The sequence below is a fragment of the Pristis pectinata genome, chromosome 26, assembly GCF_009764475.1.
Source record: "Pristis pectinata isolate sPriPec2 chromosome 26, sPriPec2.1.pri, whole genome shotgun sequence".
In the NCBI taxonomy this organism is placed as follows: domain Eukaryota; kingdom Metazoa; phylum Chordata; class Chondrichthyes; order Rhinopristiformes; family Pristidae; genus Pristis; species Pristis pectinata.
In genome coordinates, this window is record NC_067430.1 from 13,913,045 (window position 1) to 13,936,810 (window position 23,766).

The 23,766-nt window shown below is 43.6% G+C and overlaps 1 protein-coding gene across 1 annotated transcript in view; it reads right to left on the reverse strand.

The window, feature by feature from the left end:
• Positions 1 to 23,514, reverse strand: part of atp13a2 (ATPase cation transporting 13A2) — a 71,947-nt gene extending 48,433 nt beyond the window's left edge. The window contains exons 1-4 of the mRNA XM_052038956.1: positions 23,452 to 23,514; positions 3,263 to 3,333; positions 2,016 to 2,183; positions 849 to 907 (exon numbers count right to left, since the gene is read on the reverse strand). Of these exons, the coding sequence (XP_051894916.1) occupies positions 849 to 907; positions 2,016 to 2,183; positions 3,263 to 3,333; positions 23,452 to 23,461 (308 nt within the window). The 5' untranslated portion in view covers positions 23,462 to 23,514. The remainder of the gene's footprint in view (positions 1 to 848; positions 908 to 2,015; positions 2,184 to 3,262; positions 3,334 to 23,451) is intronic.
• Between the last annotated feature and the right edge of the window lie 252 nt (positions 23,515 to 23,766).

The following is a 23,766-nucleotide window of genomic DNA, read 5'->3' on the forward strand; positions in this document are numbered from 1 at the left end:
CTATTATTTGGTTATGCATATGTGCTGGATGGTACAAAATCAACCAGATTCTTGCTGAAAAGCACACTAACTAAAGGACAGGATCTGGCTCAGCACATTAACCTGTAGCCATCATAAATCATACGTTATGAATTTTCTAGCCAGACCCAAAGTGAACACCATTATATGATTACATGATTCACTTATTCTTTCTTGATAATTTTTCAAGCTTGTCCTAGAAACCATTTTTCATTTCTTAGCATAAGTAGTGAATTAATTATTTTACTGTGGAAAGCATCAAAGTGTGGCGACTCACCGTTTAGTCGGGCGAACCGGCTCGGCAGTCGGGTCGTGCGGCGTCGGAGCGACGAGGCCCAAGATGGCAGTGGGCCTCGTCTTTCCCGAGCGACGGGGAGAACCCGCGCGCGGGAAGTCTTGATGACGTAGTACTTACGTCATTGCCGGTTGCTTTGGGCGGGAACAGTCTCCCTTAAAGGGCCCGCGCAAGGCAGGAAAATAAACCACTTCTGTTCGACAATCCTCCGACTAGCGTCTTGTTTTATTTCGCGGTAGCAACCGCTACAAAAGGCACATTTATCATTCCCTGTTTTCTGTACTTTCCAATAAGGGTCAGCAATAGCACTGAAGAACAGGAATCCTGAGCAACATTTTCTCATTGCAACCTAAAGCACTGATACGAATTGCAGTACTTCTGTCATCCCAACCTTGGTTCAGATGGCAAACAAACATACTTAATCAATTCAATGATCCACTGAACATCGAATTAAAGCTATTCATGACAATTCCACTGCCAGCTATGGCTTGGACATAGTATATTCAAGGCAATTCTTATATACAGAGCCACTAACCAGTCATCTTCAACCTCCTCCATGCAGACTCTAGCTATGAACTGCTGGTTAAATGAATCCTGCAAGAGAACAATTGAAACATTAGTGTCTATTATTTTGATCTTTACAACTTCTGTAAAATTGATTTATAATTAATAATCAAAGCAAAGAAATTTTGAAAATGTTTTGTGTGACTGAAAAATATATAATCCTCAAAAAATTTAAATGGAGAAATCTGGATAGAACAAAAAATTCCATTAAAGGTTGCTTCTTATTCAATCCTAGAAGTTGTCTCAGTAATAAGAATTCCCTTAAAAAGGTTTCCTCAAAACTAAATTATTCACTCAGCTGAGCAAAATTACATTCAATTATGTAATTATAGCAAAACTACTCATTGCCAAAGTTAGTTAAATGTGTATTGTTGAATTTGATGTCACAGAACAAGTATAGGAAGCAAAAAGAGTAGATCCAGAAACTTTCTAGATTGCTTTCACTTGTCTTTCTCTCCACCAAGTCATCAGGATGAACAATTTCAAGGCTTTCTCGGTACTGATGATTGCGTGGGGGGGGGGTAGAGCGGGTAATGATGGGCCAAGGGAGTCAGATAAGGGTGGAGTGGGAGTTTTGAGACAGAGGCTGGAAGGTGATAGGCGGAAGCAGGTAAGGGTGGGATGATGGACAGATGGAACTAGGTGGGGGAGGGTAATGAGTCTGGGTAACAGGGGGTGGGGGATGGAAAAGGTGAACAAAGGGAGAGAGAACCTGGGTGGACTGGTGGGAGTGGGAAAGGAACAGAGGGAATGGCCCCTATCCACATGGATTTCTTCTCCCTTCCTTCACTTTTCCTATTCCATCCCCCACCTGGATCCAGCTGCCTTTTTTTTCTCATTTTTTAATGTTTCCACCCATCACCTACCAGTCTCTGCCTCAACACTCTCTCTCTCAGTTTGATATAACTTCTACCTTCCCTCTACACTCTTAGTCTTGATGCAGGATAACTACCCGAAGCATCGAACCCTTTGCCTCCACAGATGCTGCTCCACCCACTAAGTTCCTCCAGCAATTTATTTTTTGCTCCAGATTCCAACATCAGCAGGATTGCTGCTGCATTAAGAACTTATCAACTGGTGAAGTCTCACTGATGCTCGTTATATCTCATGTTGAGGGCTGATTTATTTTTTTTCTTACCTTGATTACAACCCAATCAGATTGACTCAGATGACAGGGATGGCATTTAAAAAGTACTTCCAGAACCGGTTTCCAATAAAAAATTAGCCGTAGTATTCCTACTGTTAGTACAGTAAGAATATGGCAGAGAATTACTCGCCATTGCACTTGCTTGTATCCAGTCACCTCCTGTACAGAAGATATGTCAGCATTAGTATCACAAAGAAATGGCAGGTCATTTACTGATAACAAGAACCCGATAACCCCGTTAATAATTGCATCAGGCATTGTTGAATGGGTCACTGTAAAATTAGCCATATCCAAAACCTAACACATCTCTAAAACCCAAGGCCATTATGAAATTAAGTAGACTACTTCTGGATATGGTAAACTTTTAAACTCTGTTGCTTATAAAACATAGGGAAAAACAAAGCCAAAGAATACTTTTTTGTACAAAACATTTGTCCCAGCATGGTAATATGGATCAACTCATTTGTTTTCACTGCCTCATTAAGAGCCTTCATAGGAAATCTTACTTCACCTGCTGAGGTATTCCAATTATAGAGAGAAATGATGTGCAGCCTGGACCCAGACTGTCTCCTTCACAATCAGGCCAGAATTGCTGAACCCCTGAATAAACACTTTGAGGTGGAGAAAGGAAACAAATTGCCTCAAGCTTCCAGTGTACATCTCCATAAATCTCTTGGTGGTTAGCATGGAGCAACTTTAGTGGCCTTGTGACCCAGACCATGGTCAATGCAGGCAGCAAAGGCCAAGTCCAAAGGTGGTGAAGGAGGGAACATAAAAGAGTATAGGTGACCCCCATGTCACGGAGGGGTTGCATTCCTAGAAAACCATCTGTATCACGATTTTCTGTAACGCAAAACCCCTTTCCCCATTGAATCCTGTTACATGGGGACGAGTTCCCCAGGATGTTTTTCTCTCATATTAAGCCAGTTTATTGGCGATGACAAAATGATCCACTGCCGTCATTTAGTAGCTGAAGCCAACATCAGACTCGGGTGATGGACAAAACTCGTGCAAAAAAAAAACTGACAGATTTTGTTAATTTTATTTTTAGTCACTCAATACTTAATCCCGTATCTCAAATTTTTGGGTAGTAGTTTTGGGCGAACTTCCGTAACCAAAACGGTGCTAACGTGGCAGTCCCTGTACATATTTCACAAAGCGAATTAAATATTCAACATTCATAAATTTCTACCAAAGTTGATCATCAAACATTTTGTAAAACCCACACAATACATTACCATGGATACATTGGTCCCAGTGTACCGGACTGCGCCATAATCTGACTGGTTCTTTAGCAGCTTGCTGCTGTCTGTGAAAGCACAGATAATTATTTTGGTATACTAAAATACAAAAGCAATATACTCTTATGTGTGCTAAGCTTGCACTCCTGCAATTTGAGATAGTGAGACTGTGCCTAGAGATGAGATGAACAGGAAACAGAAAGTTTTACATAAAACATTAAAATAACTGGGCCTTTGTGGTGTAGTTCATTCAGGCTACATGCAAGAATAACTTTTATCCCAAGACACAAACTCCAAGTTACCTCCTAAACACGTTTTATTCTTGTGCCTTTCTTCCCAAACCACTTTAATTTAGTCCCTCATTATGTTGGTGATTTTTTTCTAATATTTACAACACCTTCCTTTGCCCAAACTCACTTTTACAGGAACATGCTCAAATGGGCTTCATCCACTGCATGTCTGGAGAAATTTTTATACCAAGGATGAGAAGACCATTTCCATTTCAACACATCACATTCAAACTTTCTACCACTTAATAACAATGTCTAGTGGCAGTGTAACCTCTCTCCTTACTGAGTCAGCATTCACATATTTTTACCAAGGTGCTCAAGACTAAATTAAGATTTCCTTTTTGATATTTAGGTTTTTAATTTTCTGCTATTCTGTGGAGACAGTCTTCAGAGGGATTTGTTTGAAGGGACTTGGCAAATGTCTCACCCCTCACTAGCCTAGACAATGAGTGAAAACTAATTGACTGTGAGAAGCTCACAGAAAGGTTTTGACAAGAAATTAAAAGAAAGCCTTCTGATTAAACAAAATATTGGGATTCAGGGGAGCAAAATTAGCTGAATAAAAAAAAAGTGGGCTCTGAGGGTGATCCAATATCAAACCAAGGCTAAAATGTGAAGTGAATCAAGCAGGATTTAGTCCTTGAGCTATTCTTGTTTCTCACAAAACAACTGGCAAATAATGAAACCAAATGAAAGTGTCAAATTTGCAGATAAACGGAAGGATCTGTTCTGCACAAAAATAGACAAGCCAGTAAGACAGAATAAGACATGTCATCTGAAATCCAATTCTGACAACTGTGTTCTACATTATTTATTACATTTTTTTAAATCCACTCAAAGAAAGCTAATGAGTTTAGGGAGAATAAGCAAGGGAATTAGGAGCACAGACATTGCCAAAAATAAGACAACAATGAAATGCCACAACATAGGAAAAGGCTACTCAACCCAAGGTCCCTGTTGAGCGATCCCGAACTAAATCGGTATTCCTCTGAAGCACATGGGACATTTTTGCACAATTACAAGGAATAACAAGCATTTCTCCTGCTCTTCTCTATCCCTTTAACCCTGTATAATCTGCTTCAAATGAAGTAGCCCATGTCAGCTTATAACAGAAGATACAGAGAATGCCCAGCCTTAGGCTGACAAAGAGCAAGAAACATTTGCAGGAGTTAAATACCGGATAATGGCATCTTAATGTCATTAAGATGTTAATAAATGTGGAGTTAATCACTAAAATAACTGGAGGAAAGCAATGGAAATCAATTGTTGAATTTCTTCTGTGGGGTGCTGTATTTATTGTTTTTTTTATACAGAAGAAACCAAGTGCATACAAAGACCAGCAAAAATTAAAATTATAAGGGGATGAACAATGAAAAAAAACAGAGAACATCAAGTTTTACAAATAAGAGACAGAATATTTAACAGAAGACCTTCCAAATGAACTTAAAAAATGATTATGGTGGCAAACAGTTACTACACAGGGCAGTAGTTGGAACATGTGGATAGGGTTTAAACTAAATAGTAGGGGAGTGGGTTCAACAGATTGGAAAAGTTTGGATAAAGTAAAAGACAAGAAGAGAGCAGGGGAGGTTACTGAAGTCTCCAGAATAAAGAGTAAAACAGAAAGTTTAGAAAGGGATAGGAATTTAACTTCAGGTAACATGGAGGCAAATTTGAGAAGAAGGGTGGTGAATACAGGGCTGAAGGTGTTATATTTGAATGCACACAGTATATGAAATAAGGTAGATGAGCTTATAGCGCAGTTAGAAATTGGCAGGTATGACGTTGTGGGCATCACAGAGTCGTGGTTGAAAGAAGATCACAGATGGGAGCTAAACATTCAAATGTACACATCTTATCGAAAAGACAGGCAAGTGGGCAGAGGGGATGGGGTGGCTCTGTTGGTAAAAACTGAAATCAAATTCTTAGCAAGAAGTGACATATGATCAGAAGACATAGACTCCTTGTAGGTAGAGTTCAGAAACTGCAAGGGTAAAAAGACCCTGTTGGGAGTTATATAAAGGCCTCCGAATAGTAGCCAGGATGTGGGGTACAAATTACAACAAGAGATAGAAAAGGCATGTTAAAAGGGCAATGTTAAAGTGGTCATGGGGGATTTCAATATGCAGGTAGATTGAGAAAATCAGGTTGGTACTGGATCACAAGAGAAGTAATTTGTAGAATGGCTACGAGATGGCTTTTTAGAGCAGCTTGTGATTGAGCCCACTAGGGAAAAGGCAATTCTGGATTTGGTGTTGTGCAATGAACCCGATTTGATTAGGGAGTTTAAGGTAAAGGAACCCTTAAGAAGCAATGATCATAATATGATAGAATTCACCCTGCAGTTTGAGAGAGAGAAGCTAAAATCAGATGTATTGGTATTACAGCTGAGTAAAAGTAACTGCAGAGGCATGAGGGAGGAGCTGGCCAAAGTTAATTGGAAGGAGACCCTAGCAGGGATGACGGCAGAGCAGCAATGGCAGGAGTTTCTGGGAGTAATTCAGAAGATGCAGGATCAGTTCAACCCAAAGAAGCAGCAGCATTCCAAAGGGAGGATGAGGCAACTGTAGCTGACAAGGGAAGTCAAAGACAGCATAAAAATAAAAGAGAGGGCATATAATATTGCAAAAATTAGTGGGAAGCTAGAGGATTGGGAAGCTTTTAAAAACCAACAGTAGGCAACTAAAAAAGCAATAAGGGGAGAAAAGATGAAATATGAAGGTAAGCTAGCCAATAATATAAAAGAGGATACTGTAGCGGCTGCTACCGCGGAATAAAACAAGACTCTACTCGGAGGATTGCCAAACAGAACTGGTTTATTTTCCCGCCTTGCGCGGGCCCTTTAAGGAAGAATGTTCTCGCCCAAAACAACCGGCAATGACGTAAGTCCTACGTCATCAGGACTTTCCCGCGCACGGGTTCTCCCCGTCGCTCGGAAAGACGAGGCCCGCCGCCATCTTGGGCCTCGTCGCTCCGACGCCGCGCAACCCGACTGCCGAGCCGGTTCGCCCGACTAGACGGTGAGTCGCCACACAACCCCCCCCAGAACCGGCGAGACAGTCCCCAAGGTCCGTGGGCTGTGCCAGCTGCCGCTTAGGGGGGCGGCCTCTGCGTCACGGCGTGGCAAACTCGACAGGCTGTTGCAGATCCAAATGGGCCAGTTTGAGGCGGTCCGCCATGAAAACCTGTTCCCTGCCTCCAATGTCCAAAATAAAAGTGGATCCGTTATTCCGTATGACTCGGAACGGTCCCTCATATGGTCGTTGCAATGGCGCCCGAGGTGTGCCCCTGCGAACGAAAACAAACTTACAGTCCCGTAGTTCCTTGGGCTGGCAGGATGGGGCTTGACCGTGCCGTGAGGTGGGAATCGGGGCCAAGGCGCCAAGCTTCTCGCGCAGTCTTTGTAGGACTGCTGGGGGTTGTTCCCCTTGGTCCCGAAGGGCAGGTATGAAATCCCCGGGGACAACTAGTGGCGCCCCGTATACAAGCTCAGCTGACGAAGTGCGGAGGTCTTCTTTGGGGGCAGTGCGTATGCTGAGCAGGACCCAAGGCAGCTCGTCAACCCAGTTAGGACCCTTCAGGCGAGCCATCAAGGCCGATTTCAGATGGCGGTGAAAACGTTCCACCAACCCGTTTGATTGAGGATGGTAGGCCGTGGTGGTGTGCAGCTGCGTCCCGAGCAGGTTCGCTAATGCAGCCCAGAGACTGGAAGTGAATTGGGTGCCTCTGTCTGAAGTGATGTGGGCTGAGAACGCCAAAACGTGAGACCCAAGTTGTGAGCAGCGCCCGGGCGCAGGAATCAGTTGTGATGTCAGTCAGGGGGGTTGCCTCAGGCCACCTCGTGAACCGGTCCACGATGGTAAGGAGGTACCGGGCTCCTCTTGAAACCGGCAGAGGGCCCACGAGGTCGACGTGTATATGGTCAAACCTCCTACGGGTAGGCTCGAACTGCTGTGGTGGGACCTTGGTGTGTCGCTGGATTTTTGACGTCTGGCAGTGCGGACAAGTCCTGGCCCACTCACTGACCTGTTTGCGCAGGCCATGCCAGACAAACTTGCTGGCGACCAGTCGGACAGTAGATCTGATGGACGGGTGCGCCAACCCATGTACCGAGTCAAAAACTCATCTCCGCCAGGCTGCAGGGACTATAGGGCGGGGCTGACCAGTCGCAACGTCGCAAAGTAGGGTCCGCTGACCTGGACCAACCAAGAAATCTCGGAGCTGCAGACCCGAGACTGCGGTTCTGTAGCTGGGCAGTTCGTCATCGGCTTGCTGTGCGTCAGCTAGGGCCGTGTAGTCGACACCCAAGGATAGGTTGTCTCTGGCGGTTACGGCTGGCGATCAGTATGTCATCCAAGTAAATGAACACGAAGTCCAGGTCTCGGCCTACCGCGTCCATCAGCCGCTGGAAGGTCTGCGCGGCGTTCTTAAGGCCGAACGGCATCCGAAGGAATTCGAAAAGGCCGAATGGGGTGATAATCGCAGTTTTGGGGACGTCATCCGGATGGACCGGGATTTGGTGGTATCCCCTAACGAGGTCCGCTTTGGAAAAGATGCGGGCCCCGTGTAAGTTCGCTGCGAAGTCCTGGATGTGAGGGATGGGATAGCGGTCTGGGGTGGTGGCGTCATTCAGCCTGCGGTAGTCGCCGCAGGGCCTCCACCCTCCGGTGGCTTTGGGGACCATGTGCAGGGGGGAGGCCCAGGGGCTGTCTGACCTGCGAACAATCCCCAGCTCCTCCATGTGACGGAACTCTTCCTTTGCCAGGCAGAGCTTGTCTGGAGGTAATCGTCGTGCACGGGCATGAAGGGGTGGCCCTGTGGTAATGATGTGGTGTCGTACCCCGTGTATGGGCCTAGAATTTGTAAACGAAGGTGCCAAAATCGATGGGAATTCGGCTAGGAGCTTGGCGAAATCGTTGCCAGAAAGGGAAATGGAGTCCAGGCGCGGGGCTGGTGGGCTGATTTCTCCCAGGGGATAGGTCCGGAGAGTGCTAGAGTGGACTAACCGCTTCCTTCGCAGGTCGACTAACAGGTTGTGGGCCCAAAGGAAATCGGCTCCTAGGAGTGGTCGGGCGACGGTGGCAAGGGTAAAGGTCCAGGTAAAACGGCTGCCGCCAAAGTGTAATTGAAGCGTATGGGTGCCGAAAGACCATATCGTTGTACCGTTGGCGGCATTGAGTAGAGGACCTGGTGGCCTGTCACGAGTGTCGCGGCCTGTCGGGGGCAAAATACTGACCTCCGCTCCAGTATCAACGAGGAAATGCCGTCCAGATTTCTTGTCCTGAATGAAGAGGAGGCTCTGTCGGCGGCCAGCCGCTGTAGCCATCAGCGGCGGCTGGCCCTGGCGTTTTCCTGAAACTTGCAGGGTGGGTGGCATCGACGGGCCTCCGCACCCCACCTCTGATGGTAGAAGCACAGCTGGTCACCCGTGTCGTTGTCTGCGTTCCTGGGGCGTGGCTGCTCGGTTGCTGGGGCCGGGCAAGGCGGGCGTTGGGCTCGCAGCCTGGTGATTTGACTGACGGACGAACCGCTCTCGCGCTTGGCCCTCCACAGGACATCTGCCCGAGTGGCCACCTCACGGGGGTTGCTGAAGTTGGCGTCAGCTAACAACAAGTGGATGTCATCGGGGAGCTGTTCGAGGAAGGCCTGTTCGAACATCAGGCATGGCTTGTGTCCCTCGGCCAATGCCAGCATCTCATTCATTAGGGCGGATGGGGATCTGTCCCCCAGGCCATCCAGATGAAGCAGGCGGGCGGCGCGCTCACGACGGGAGAGGCCGAAGGTCCGGATCAAAAGGTCTTTGAAAGCCGGGTACTTATCTTCCTCCGGAGGCGACTGGATGAAGTCTCCAACCTGGGCGGCTGTCTCCTGGTCCAGAGAGCTAACCACATGGTAGTACTTCGTGGAGTCGGAGGTGATCTGCCGAAGGTGGAATTGCGCTTCGGCCTGGTCAAACCAGACGCTGGGCCGAAGTGACCAAAAGGTGGGCAGCTTGAGGGCCACTGCGTTGGCTGCTGCGCTGTCGTCCATTTCGCGGGTCCAAAAGCCGTTTGGACCGTCGGGGTCACCAATGTAGCGGTTGCTACCGCGGAATAAAACAAGACTCTACTCGGAGGATTGCCAAACAGAACTGGTTTATTTTTCCGCCTTGCGCGGGCCCTTTAAGGGAGAATGTTCCCGCCCAAAACAACCGGCAATGACGTAAGTCCTACATCATCAGGACTTTCCCGCGCGTGGGTTCTCCCCGTCGCTCAGAAAGATGAGGCCCGCCGCCATCTTGGGCCTCGTCGCTCCAACGCCGCGCGACCCGACTGCCGAGCCGGTTCGCCCGACTAGACGGTGAGTCGCCACAATACCAAAATTTTTTTCAGCTATATAAAGAGTTAAAGAGAGGTAAGAGTGGACATTGGACTGCTGGAAAATGACACTGGAGCGATAGTAATGGGGAACAAAGAAATGGCAGATGAACTGAATAAGTATTTTGAGTCAGTCTTCACTGTGGAAGACACCAGCAACGTGCCAGATATTCGAGAGAGTCAGTGGGCAGAATTGAGTGTAGTCGCTATTACTAAGAAGAAGGTGCTTGGGAAGCTGAAAGGTTTGAAGGTAGATAAGTCACCTGGACCAGATGGACTACATCCCAGGGTTCTGAAAGAGGTAGCTGAAGAGATTGTGGAGGCATTAGTAGTGAGCTTTCAAGAATCACTAGAGTCAGGAATGGTTCCGGAGGACTGGAACATCGCAAATGTCACTCTACTCTTTAAGAAGGTAGGGAGGCAAAAGACAAGAAATTATAGGCCAGTTAACCTCACTTCAGTGGTTGGTAAGATGTTAGAGTCTATTATTAAGGATGAGGTTTCAGAGTATTTGGAAGCACATGATAAAATAGGCCAAAGTCAGCATGGTTTCCTTAAGGGGAGATCTTGCCTGACAAATCTGTTGGAATTCTTTAAGGAAGTAACAGGCAGGATAGACAAAGGAGTCAGTGGATGTTGTTTACTTGGATTTTCAGAAGGCCTTTGACAAAGTGCTGCACATGAGGCTGCTAAACAAGATAGGAGCCCATGGTATGACAGGAAAGGTAGTAGCATGGATAGAAGATTGTCTAACTGGCAGAAGACAAAGAGCGGGAATAAAGGGAGCCTTGTCTGGTTGGCTGCCGGTGACTAGTGGTGTTCTGCAGGGGCCGGTGTTGGGTCTGCTATTTTTCACATTGTATGTTAATTATCTGGATGACGCAATTGATGGCTTTGTGGCCAAGTTTGCGGATGATACAAAGATAGCTGGAGGGATAGGTTGTGTTGAGGAAGCAGGGAGTCTGCAGAAGGACTTGGACAGGTTAGGAGAATAGGCAAAGAAGTGGCAGATGGAATGCAGCATAGGGAAGTGTACAGTCATGCATCTTAGTAGAAGGAATAAACGTGTAGACTGTTTTCTAAACAGGGAGCAAATTCAGAAATCGGAGGTGCAAAGGGACTTCGGAGTCCTGGTGCAGGATTCCCTTAAGGTTAACTTGCAGGTTGAGTCAGTAGTAAGGAAGGTTAATGCAATGTTAGCATTCATTTCAAGAGGACAGAATATAAAAGCAAGGATGTAATGCTGAGGCTTTATAAGGCGTTGGTCAGACCACATTTGGAGTACAATGAGCAGTTTTGGGCCCAATATCTAAGGAAGGATGTGCTGACATTAGAGAGGGTCCAGAGGAGGTTTACAAGAATGATCCTGAGAATGAAAGGGTTAACGTGTGAGGAGTGTTTGATGGCTCTGGGCCTGCACTCACTGGAATTTAGAAGGATGAAGGGGGGATCTCATTGAAACCTACCGAATATTGAAAGGCCTGGATAGAGTAGACATGGAAAGGATGTTTCCATCAGTAGTTGCAGAGTTTAGGACCAGAGGACACAGCCTCAGAATAGAAGGACTTCCCTTCAGAACAGAGATGACGAGGATTTTCTTTAGTTAGAGGGTGGTGAATCGGTAGAATTCATTGCCACAGAGGGTTGTGGAAGAGTCATTGGGTATATTTAAAGTGGAGGTTGACAGGTTCTTGATTAGTAAGGTCATCAAAGGTTACAGAGAGAAGGCAGGAGAATGGGGTTGAGAGGGATAAATAAATCAGCCATGATCGAATGGTGGAGCAGACTCGATGGGCCAAATGACCTAATTCTGCTCCTATGTCTTATGAACAATTTTCAAAGTATAGCTGAAACAAGCCAAAAGGCTTTAGACCATTCTCTGATGACAATCATTGTGGGTTTTGCATTTTCAAACAGGAGCTGCAAAAATGAGAGCGCCCAATTTATTCTTCTGCTTACAAACACTGAGAGCAAACACTGGAACCGCTACTGGGACACAGAGAGTGCAACCTGCTGATTCAACCCAACCTAGAATTACAAGGCTACAGGACTGCTAGGAGTTGATCAATTTTTCCAGTTTTTAATCCTTTTCTATCAGTCCATCTCCCACATCCTTAGTTTAGATTTTGTATTCTCAACATGTGTATGATGCTCACTCAATTGCTCCGTTGCTCTTGCTCTTATAAATGAACAAAGTGCATTCCAAACCCAAATTCTTCAAATAGACTGATTCACCCTCCTGGTATACACTAGTAATAAAAAAAAACCACATGACTCAATGCTTTAGTTAATGTTGATGGGATTATATAATTAAGAACATATTCTGCATTTCAAATCAGTACCATCAGAACTGGAGAAAGATTGGAGGGAAGAATTGTTATCTATTACCTAAAATTGTCTAACAAGTGAGAAATACACAGCCTTCCATAACATTTGAATGTTTGAAGAACAAACAAATTCTAGGTAAGAATGAGTTTAGAGCAGAAAATAATTTTTGATTCTGAGACAAGAAAACTTTTTGTATCAACCATAAACACTAATCAACCAGAAAGGAGGCAGCAGAATTAAAATGCACGACCTGAATTGCACACCATTACTTAACAGTTAAGACTGAATTCTGTATGTGCTTTACTTAAGGTACAGTTCTTGGCAAATTTAGTTTGTATGGGATAAAAACCCCTCTGGTTCACCCCCATCTTTCAGAGGAAGAAAACCCAGTCTGGACTTTGAGACTCCAGAAACACCAAAGTGGTTAGGAATGAGCGATGGATGCTGGCCTTCCCAGCAACATCCTAATCCCCAAAAATGAATAAATTGATAAAATCAATGAAACTGATTGAAATGACAAAGAATATTTAACAGGAAAACCACTGGAGTTAATCACCACCCCATCTTTGCCAAATTCTGTTCCTCCACCACCTCACCCCAGTTAATAGCCACTCCCATAGATGGTTTTACCATATTATCACATTTATTGCTCTGCAATTTGCATTGCACCAGTGTCTTAAAGTAGAAAATAGCTCGAGGCAGGGAATCGTCAGTGATCAGGAAGGCCGAGGTTCCAGGATGGTAATCACGATGATAGATTTGCAGGTGAACTCCAACATTGACATTGAAGGAGAAAGACAACAGTGAGTCTTCGCGATCAACTGGCTGCCCGATGAAAGCTTAACCTGCTGACGTGTGCGTGGATCCTAATGCTGATTGGGAAACCAATCAAACACCCTTTTCCAGCAGTTTACCTGCTATAACCAATTAGTTCCATCAGGGTGGCTGCAGCGACAAGCACCTCAGGAGGACATGGGATACGAAACACTGTCAGGGTGGCAGTGAAGGACCTCAGCGAGGGGAATCCCTTCACCAGGGACCTCTTCATAAAGAAGGTCCTGCTGGAGTGCTGCAAGATTGAGGTGAAGGACATGTACTGCCTCCAGGACTTCCCAGGTAACAGGTACTTTGATGTTACCTTCGAGTATCTGGTGGGATGGCAGAAGATGCTACAGGACTTTTGGGAGAGGGGAAGTGAGGCTCCACGAGGCTCCACTGTCACTGCTGTAGGCACAGCCACTCTTCACCCTCCCCACCCACAAGGAGCGTGAGATAACAGTGCACATGTTCAATCCACAAATGCCCATTGTGGATGTCCTCACCTTCCTGGTTTATTCCATCGCGGGAGCAGGAAGCTGTGTGGACATCAAAGACCTGTTTGGGACTTGGACCAACAAGTGCCAGGTGAAGGTCAAGCTAAGGGTGGATGCTAATGGTGCCATCATCCACCCTCCCTCAGTGTTTGCTGTCGGAGGGGACCGTGGGTACATGGTACAAGCAGGACAACCCAGACCGTGCTGTAACTGCAACAAGTCTAGGATATCTTCCCTCCATACCTGGTCAGATCTTTGTAATTCCAGACCCACAGCAATGTGGTTGACTTAAATGTTTTCTAAAATGGTCCAAAAAGCCATATAGTGAAAGGAAATTAGAGATGGGCAGTAAAAGCTAGCCTTATCCATGATGCCCACATCCCATGAATAAATAAATAAAACATTCCAAGTGAATTCAGAGATACAGAGCAGTCAGATTCCCAGAATCACCTTAGGGAATTAAGAGCTTCGAATATAGTTTATGCAGAATGGCGTATAAGCAAAGTTAAGCAAGTAGAAAAAGATGGAAAAATTCCAGGACAGTAATTGTAAAAATAAATGTTCTTGAAACTGTGCTATTCTGTTGCTTCCTATGGGAATCAATGCAGGTAAGGCATACCATGCACTATTTCAACATTGCTTTTCTCGCCAATGTCTGTATAAAACTGGCTTGATTTTACTTGGCCTCTGAGCCCCTTCACCTTTTTCCTGTTCTTTGCACCTCATCTCTGCCTGCCTGTTTCTGCACAACCTAAACCTAACAGCCTTGTTTCCACTCGTGCCCTGGAGGATTTTCTCATTCCAAGCTTCCTCACAATGTGCAAAAAAAATCTTATTCAATCTGAGCTCACAATTTATGGCATTGTGCAATGTCATATTTCACAATTCTCATGACATAGAAGGAATCCACCAGGCTGTATCACACGCTGAGTTGTGGATGGCCATTCCTTTGCATGTTATTAAACATTATTTTCTGCACTTCCATTGATAGCAGTGATTTGGGCAATCTGAAAAGAGCAAACCATTTACTGGAAACTGACACCAACAATGTACAGTCCCATTCAGTGAAAAAAAAGTTCTTTGAAAAGCAAAACACTGTAAAAATGAGAAATCTGAAATAAAACAAATACATTCTAGGGATACTCAGCAGGGCAATCCGCATCTTGGATGGAGGTACAGAGTTAACATTTCCAGTCAATAACTGGTTATCAGAACTGTTTCTAATGGTCACTGGTCTGAAACATTAACTTTGATTTTCTTTCCAAAGCTGATTTACAAATATTCTTTATTAACTGATGTTTAACAGATGTAAGGATGTCCAAAAGCAAGATGATTTTTATTTGAATGTGCAACACCTTATCTTTAGTTTCCATCCTCTTTAAGCCACTGACACTTTTCAGGGTAAGGCAGCAGAATCAAGCTGCAGTCAAACACATGGCCAGTTAACCAAAGTTCTAGTAGGAGTGCTCCATGCGTTTTCTGACATTCCTGCTTATTTTAAAAAGTCCTCTAGATTTCTTCTCAACTTTCTCCTTTAAGACAATTTCTTTCTACCACTCACCTGCACCCCACCTCCACCACTATTAGAGAGCTGGCTATGTACACGAAATTTAACATTTGCAAGTTAATATGGAGTGGGATTCTTTTGATAGATGAGAGATCTTTTAAACTGTGTGCAGTGATACACTGGCATCTTTTTACAGAGTACTGCTCCATTATTTATCAATTATGTCACATCCACATACAGGAAAACAGTAGACTGTCAGCAGGTCTTTGGCATTGCTATATTTAAACTCAATCAGCTCAAACTGTACAATAATGCCTGAAGTGACCTCATCCTTTGGATTATGCACCCGAGCAGCTTGATTACGATGGGATACATTACAAACTCCTGTATAATTTCATAGTACAAAATGAAAGTTGGTGTAAGAAATAAACACAAGCTATAAGCTATAAAAGAAAAATCATGAATTACGGATGAGTCCTACGTAATGGAACCATTATTAACATGGGTTGTACATTTACAATGCAAACAGTCAAATACCATCACTGTTTTCAAGTTCTAATTTATTACCTTCTACCTGCAAATTCAGAAAAACAACTTAATTATCCTCCATGAAATTAATGGCAAGTTACCCAACACTGAACCTACAACAGGAAGAAGAATGAGGCAATAGCCATTGAGGATGTCTGTAAAGTTAATTTACAGATTTATGATCAGATATTTTTTGATTGTTAATGTCTCAGCAGGTAGAGTAGTAACAGTTGAAAAATGTGCTTCCTCTATAATTTCATTGAAAAGTAAAATGGGACAGGAAAGATTTCATTATTGCTGCAGTCCTCCAATAAAGCAACAGATGTTAACAAAGTAAAATACAATTCTGCAACTTGAGAGAAGAACCCAGCAATTTTCACAGTGCTACAACTGAATTGGTGTCAAAATACTTTATTTAAGATGTACAAATGCCAAAACAGTTGTTCTCTTTCCAAATCAATGACGACAGGTTTGGAAAGATGTAGGAAATCGTAAAATAACTTTCAAAGCATGTGGTAGAGCAATTCACTGAAAAGACCCAAGGATTGACAATTTATAGTATTGCTGTGGGCAAAAGTTCTGTTATTACAGACAGAATTCTGTTGTTCACCTTTGGGGATTGCTGACTTCTTCACTATTGTGGAAGGGTTTGTGTGTTAGACAACACCCAAGGAATCCAAGTTCTGTTTCCTCCAAACAGACTGTACAAATAATGACTTTAGTTTACTCAGGCAACAATCAGCATTTTGACTGTGAACCCAGATATGTGCACTGCCTGAATTTATCCATTTGGCTGGCTCAGAGTTATCAAATGTGGGTCTGAAGGATAAAAGAAACCTGAATATGTTGACGATTTCTGTATGAATTGCTCTGATTGAAAGGATTTGATCTTTTTCTGAGTAAAGCAATTTTACAGAGAAAAATACTCACTGAATAAAGTACCTTTCACACTACTTTCAGAGCACCCCACAGCACTTTGCAGCCTTTGACATATTTTTAAAATGTAGTTACAGCAATAATATAGGACACAATTTGTGGTGTTAATTGAGGGATAAATGTTGGCCAAGATATTGAAGATAACTCCCTTGTTCTTTTTGGAAATGGTGTCATGATATTTTTCAGGAAGTTAGTGAAGCGCCAGTTTAACATTAAATCTGAAGGACCAGCATCTCCAATTGTTCAGTACAGTCTCTGTGTGCAATGTCAGATCAGCTTAGGCTTTCAGTGCTCAAATTTCTGGAGTCGGACTCAAACCTGAAACTTGCAGATCAACAGGAGTGCACTACCAACCAAACCACAACGACGACTTTCACTTAGAGTTATACAGCATGGAAACAGGCCCTTTGACCCAATTCATCCATGTCAACCAAAGTGCCTTCCTGAGCTAGTCCCATTTTCCTGCATTTGGCCCACATCCCTCTAAACCTTTCCTATCCATGAAACTGTCCAAATGTCTTTTAAGTGTTGTAATTGTATCCACCTCTACCACTTCCACTGGCAGTTCAATCCATATATCTATCACCCTCTGTGTGAGGAAGTTGCCTCTCAGGTCCCCTTTAAATCTTTGCCCTCAAACCTATCCCCTCTAGTTTTAGACTCCCCTAACATGGCAAAAACACTGACTATCCACCTTATCTATGCCCTTCATGATTTTGTAAACCTCTAAGATCTCAGCCTCCTTCGTTAAGGAAAATGGTCCCATCCTATCCGGTCTCTCCTCACAACTCAAGCCCTCCAGTCCGTGAATCTTTTCTGCACCCACCCTAGCTTAGACACAACCTTCCTATAGTATGGTGACCAGAACTGCACACAATATTGCAGGTGTGGTTTCACCAATGTCCTACACTGTTTTAATATGATATCCCAACTCTTGTACTCAATGCCCTTGTCTGAAGGCAAGCACGCCATACACCTTCACCACATTATCTATCTGTGAAGTCACTTTCAGAGAACTATATACTTGTATCATTAGGTGTCTCTGTTCTACAACACTCCCCAGGATGCTGTCATTTACTGTGCAAGTCCTGCCCTAGTTTCACTTCCCCAAATGCATCACTTTACACTTATCCAAGTTAAATTCCACCTGCCATTCCTTTGCCCACTTCCCAGGTGATCTAGATCCTGTTATCATCTTAGACAACCTTCTTCATTGTCCACTACACCAACAATTTTGGTGTCACCTGCAAATCTACTAATCATACCAGTTACATTCTCATCCAAATTGCTTTTATGACAAGCAGCAGGGGGCCCAGCACGAATGCCCGTGAGACACCACTGGTCACAGGCCTCCAATCTGGAAAAACTCCTGTCTACTATCACCCTTCCTCCAGGCCAATTGTGTATCCAACTGGCTAGCTCACCTTGGATCCCATGTAGTCCTTATAACAATCCTGGGCGCTCCATAGGAGAGTTATCAAGCAAAAAATTGACACTAAAATCAAATAAGGAACTACTAGGGCCAATGAGATCGGTTTGGTCAAAGGTAGGTTTTAAAGAATGTCCAAAAGGAAAGGGAGGCAACTAGATATTGGTAGGATGCTTCAGATATTGTTAACTGAAGGCATAGCCACCAATGATGCAGCAATGAATTTAGAGATGTTCAAAAGGGTAGAATTGATTGAACACAGGGATGACCTGAGATCACAATAGAAATGCACATCTTAATTTAACTTCACAAATCTGATAAATATATCCAAAAATAGGACCTTGACTTGGTTCAGTTTTGAGTGGCTGGCTTCCAATTGAGGGGAGCCACACCTCCAACCATACTGAGAAAAAACTGCAATGATGATTGACTGCAATGCCAAGTTGTATGGCAAACATGCTAGCTAGTCCTTCCATAGACAAATGGCCGGAGCTAGATGTGTATGGAAATTGGGCTCCTGGCAACTCTGAGTCTGTTACACTGGGAATGCAAACTGGTTCTGATGTAATTATCAGTTAACAACTAGGATAATGCAAGGAGCTACACCCCCATCTTACCCAACTAACCTGCCAAATAGATATAAAAAACCTGTTCAAAATTCAAGTTCAGAAACAAACATTTATGAGATTTTCTTTAGCTGTCTGGCACAGAAGTTAGGACCACGCGAAAGACCCAATGAAACAAACGCAAGACCAGGTCTCATCTAGAAAATTCATGCGTGCGGTATAAAAAAAATATTGTATTTTGTTTTACAGCTCCAATGTTGAAATGTGAGAGAATGTGGAAGTATTCTACTGGAAAATAAAGGAATTAAATGTTTAATGCTAATTTTAATCAAATTCAAAAACATATAAATCACATGCAGCCCATTTCACTGGCTATGGGAGATTCACCTCTAATCCCTTCCAATGTGTTAGACATCTCAGATCATTTGCAGTAAAAATGAAGACACTCAGATTAAAACTAAGATGGGAAGTAGAGAAAGTTTTCACACAGGAAACAGCAACAAGACATGGTCACAGAATGTAGAAATCCCCAGCCTTTGGGGAAGAGACATAACAAAGCAGCATTGATATTGCTTAAATCCTTTGATAACTTCCTTCCTCCTCAGGTTTATGAATATTAAAGCAGGTCTTGCAAAAAAAAGCTAGAGTGACAGCTTGCCAGAAGGTGTGTGCATGGCTGACATGATTTTAAAGCCATTAAAAGCCCGATTCTCCTGATAATTTCCATAGAGAAGCTGAATACCACTGTAACACCCTGCCACGAGGGCTCACAGCTGAGGATTTAATTTTATATTGACTATTTCACATTGAAGAGTCAGGTCTGGTCTCCCTCTGCCAAGAAATAACACTTAATATGTTGAGTTCTTTACAGCACATTCAGGCTCAGTTGCCAAGAGACAGTCTTCTTCTTGCCCCAATATGCTTATCACCAAAACCCTTCTTGTTAAAATCTTACTATTTGTTGCTGGCAATTTCCAGTTTTCGCATCTTACTCTGAAAATACAAATGTTTGCGTTCTACTTGCAGCTGGATTATAACAGCAGGTGTGTGACAACAGATGGAGTGGGCTTTAGCAAGTTCGCAAAATACCATATAAGCAGCAATAAATTAAAAATATGGAACAGTAGAACAAGAGCATGAGAGAAAGGAGAAAGCAGTGGCCACAATTTTTGCAGTGAGAATAACTGCAAGGCCATTAGTGCTCACGATAACCATGGAGTAAGTTGGACAGTAAGTTGAAGTGCCTGCACATTAAATGAGGAAACAGTAAAACTGCGATCAGATTCACCTTGCTCTTCCATAAACTTGGCTCCAATAGTAAGTTTAATTGGTAAATTGGTTTATTATTGTCACATGTACTGAGGTGCAAAGATGTTTTGCATGCCATCCATACAGACCATTTCATCACATCAGTACATCAAGGTAGTAAAAGGGAAAAGCAATAACAGAAAGCAGAATATAGTGTTACAGAGAAAGTGTAGTGCAGGTTGCAGGCAGAAACAAGGTGACAAGGTAGATTGTGAGGTACTTTGTAGATTGTCTTATTGTATAAGATGTTTGTTCAATAGTCTTATAACAGTGGGATAGAAGTCATCCTTGAGCCTGGTGGTACGTGTTTTTAGGCCTTTGTATCTTCTGCCCAATGGGAGGCTGGGAGGCGGGGGGTGGGGAAGGAGAGAATGTCTGGGGTGGGTGGGATCTTTGAATATGCTGGCTGCTTTACTGAGGCAGCGAGAAGTATAGACAGAGTCCACGGAGGGGAGGCTGGTTTCCGTGATGAGCCGTGTCCACAACTCTGCATTTCTTGCTGTCTCGGGTAGAGCAGTTGCCATACTTAGCCATGATACATCCAGATAGGATGCTTTCTATGGTGCATCTATAAAAATTGGTGAGGGTCAACAGGGACATGCAGAATTTCTCTAGCTTCCTGAGGAAGTAGAGACGCTGATGTGCAAATCGAATTCGATGTCACATCTATGTAAGGCTTTGAGCCTGTCATTCTTCACTATCACAGCTTTACCCCACAAAACAGGGCAGGAATGACACTTACAAGGTCGCAATAAAGATAGAAAAAAAAGACTATCAATTATAAATCACCTTTCACACCTTGGGACTGCCCAAAACATCGTGCAGGTCACCGTTTCAACATAGGCAATGCAGCAGTCAAGTTGTGCAAAGTCACACAAAACAGCAATGTGATAAAAACAAGATAATTTGCCTTAGTTAAGTATAAACATTGGCCATGACACAAGGAAAACTTCCCTCCTCTTCCCTCAAATAGTGTACATGACCATTTACATCCATAGGTCCTTGATTTAACATCCCAATGAAAATATGGCATTTCTGACTATAAACATTAGTTATAGTGCAAGCTTAAAGTTTTTGTCTTGGGAGTGGAATATGAACCCCGAGTCAGAGTTGACAGCGCTATTCACTGAAACACAGCTGTACACCAGAAAGGGAACAGGTACTTCTGTGTTTTATGTGGTAACCCTGTTTCCTTTTACATTTCAGCCTCGATATAAATGGAGCAAAATATAAATATTCTTCTACATTTTTGGCATAAAGGTGAAGTGGTTGTTGCTGTATTTTATTCTACCACAACAGCTTAAAATAGATTGAGGTTTTTAAATAAAAGTTAATTCAAGGGCAGTTATTTCCACGCAACTGTTCTTTGCAACGGAATATTACTACACTGAAAACATACTGAACATTGTTCAGTGTATTAGATTTTGCAATAATCTGCAATGTAAGAGTGGTTATGTAGGAATTTACTCCAGCTTTCAGAAAAGGCATAGCTTGCTGTTTTTTTTCCTAACTATGAGAATAAATTTCAGGTTGGTCAAGATGAATATCCAGTGTTTCAGAAAGGAAAAGATACAAATTCAGATGCAGTGTCACCATTAACAACCCACTGGTCTGATAAATTACAAGTTCTGTCTATACTGCCCTACAAAGCACCTCAGAACCAAAACCCACTTAGTAGGAGTGACTGTTGTTCAGGAGCCAGGATAATATGGTTACACTGATAAATTTATTGCCTTTAATCCCCGAAAGTGTGGATTTACAATTACTCTTTTAAAATAGGAATCACTTTTCCCCAAAGTCTGAACAAATAGATGCTGCTAAAGAAAGATTTATCATCTTGGTACCACGTTTAGGGGTAGTTTTATGTTGTGGCATTTGTAAGAATATGGGCTGCTACTCAAGAAGCAGTTGCTCAGATTCAACTGATACACAAATTGGCCCAGTCAGAAATGTCAATGAATGGAATAGAAAATCATCTTTTAACTATGATCAAAGACATCTTTGGATGGATCATAACTAAAGGTATGAAAATGGGCTTAACTATAAACATCCTCAAAACACTGGTCATTTACCAGCCTGTTCCCATTGTACAACTCCTCCCATCAACAACAGAATCAATATTACATAATCACGTTAATAGTCAACATTATTGAGACTTGAACGATTGATTCTACTTCAATAAGTTTCAAAGCCCCATCACAGTGCTTTGCAGAGAAAAGCAAACTTTGGGAAATACACTTTAATGTGGCTTCCTTAATACATCACTGCAAACCCCCCATCACAGTGCTTTGCAGAGAAAAGCAAACTTTGGGAAATACACTTTAATGTGGCTTCCTTAATACATCACTGCAAACCATTCACCTACAAGTGAGAGACTCAAAGACAACAGAAAATCAATTACACTGCAAGTGGCTTCACTTCAAAAAGAATTTTGCTAAGCTTCACAACAGGGAGCAGGTGGAACCTGGTATCCAGATAATGTGCTTCTGCACAAGAAAATTAGGATGTTAAGATGCTAAATGTAGGCACTGTCATCATTTCACCCTGTTCCAAACATGAACTTCAGACATAAACTAATGATACAGTATAGAACTGAAGCTCTGCCAATTTGAAAGAGGAAATTCAGAGTCACCAGAAACTGTGGCATACAGACTGGAACATAGAATTAAGAGAAATTTGTGAAAATAGGTGGTAATTGTGGTTATGGAGGAATTGAAGGATCATCAATTCAGCACTCTTTAGAGAGATGTTAGAAATACAGATAGGTAAATGGGGCTATGGACAGGTAAGAGAATACTTGATATGTGAAAAATGGATGTGGACATTTTACCCACAAGAAGAAAACAAAGTATAGACTGATTAGACACCTTGTTCTCCAGAGTAAGATGATGTTGGTAAATCCAAGAGAAATCTAGAAAATTGGTGAAGCAGGGGCAACGTGAAAGAGAAATGAGAATTTTAATGGCAGGAGTTCTTTCTAGGACCTTTGACGCTTTGAGGCAAGATATACACATCAGGTCCCTAATAATATTAGTTTAGAAATCATTTACATTCAAAAGAACACCATTTTACACCTTAGTGCAATGTACCCTCACAATTATTTTTCAGAAACTAAACCGCAAAGGCACAAGTGCCTTCTTAAAAACCTCATAAACTGAGCTTTCAGTCACGTCGAATTCCTCAATGTCCAACCCCATTCAGTTGTCCTGAGATGATGCGTTACTATAAAAGGACTTAACAGAATCCCAACTTCCTGACTTTGCAAGTGCATTGGTTCAGATCAGTAAATAATGGTCGTTTTTTCTTACTGGAGGGTCCCCTTGCATTGCGGTTAGGATTCCTGGTGGGAAAGGGGAGAGGGAACGGGGAAGGTCCATCAGCTCAGACCGCCTGCAGGATGTGTCCCCCCACCCCCCAGTGTAGGACAGCGCCTGTGTGTGTGGGTGCTGCGGCCAGTCCTTCCCCGTAGCAGCAGCCCCCGCCCTCGCCCTCGCCCCCGCCGCCCGAGAGTCCCACAGGACGCTGGGTTCGGGCCCCGGGACACGATGGAAAACACGGACGGTGGTGGGGCCTCGCCCTCCAGCACCAGCAGCAGCCGCCGGCGCCCCAGCCTCGGCGCTCTTACCTGCATTCATCCTCGCCCCGCCGCCCTCTCATCGCATCTGTTGGCCCTCGGCCTGCGTGCCACGTCATCGCGCAGGCCCGCTCCCCTCTGCCGCGCATGCGCTGGGTGTCTTGCCCTGGTGGTGCAATGTCTCAATCGAATTCCCTTCTGCCATCCAGTAGACTTTCCAACCTGTCCTCTTAGGAGCACCCCTCCATTTCAGATACTGTATTAGTTAGTGAACCTTCTCTGCATTGCATCCATTACATAAGGGGAACAATACACAGGACTCCAGCGGTGGCATTACCAATGTCTTATGTCATTGAAACATCACCC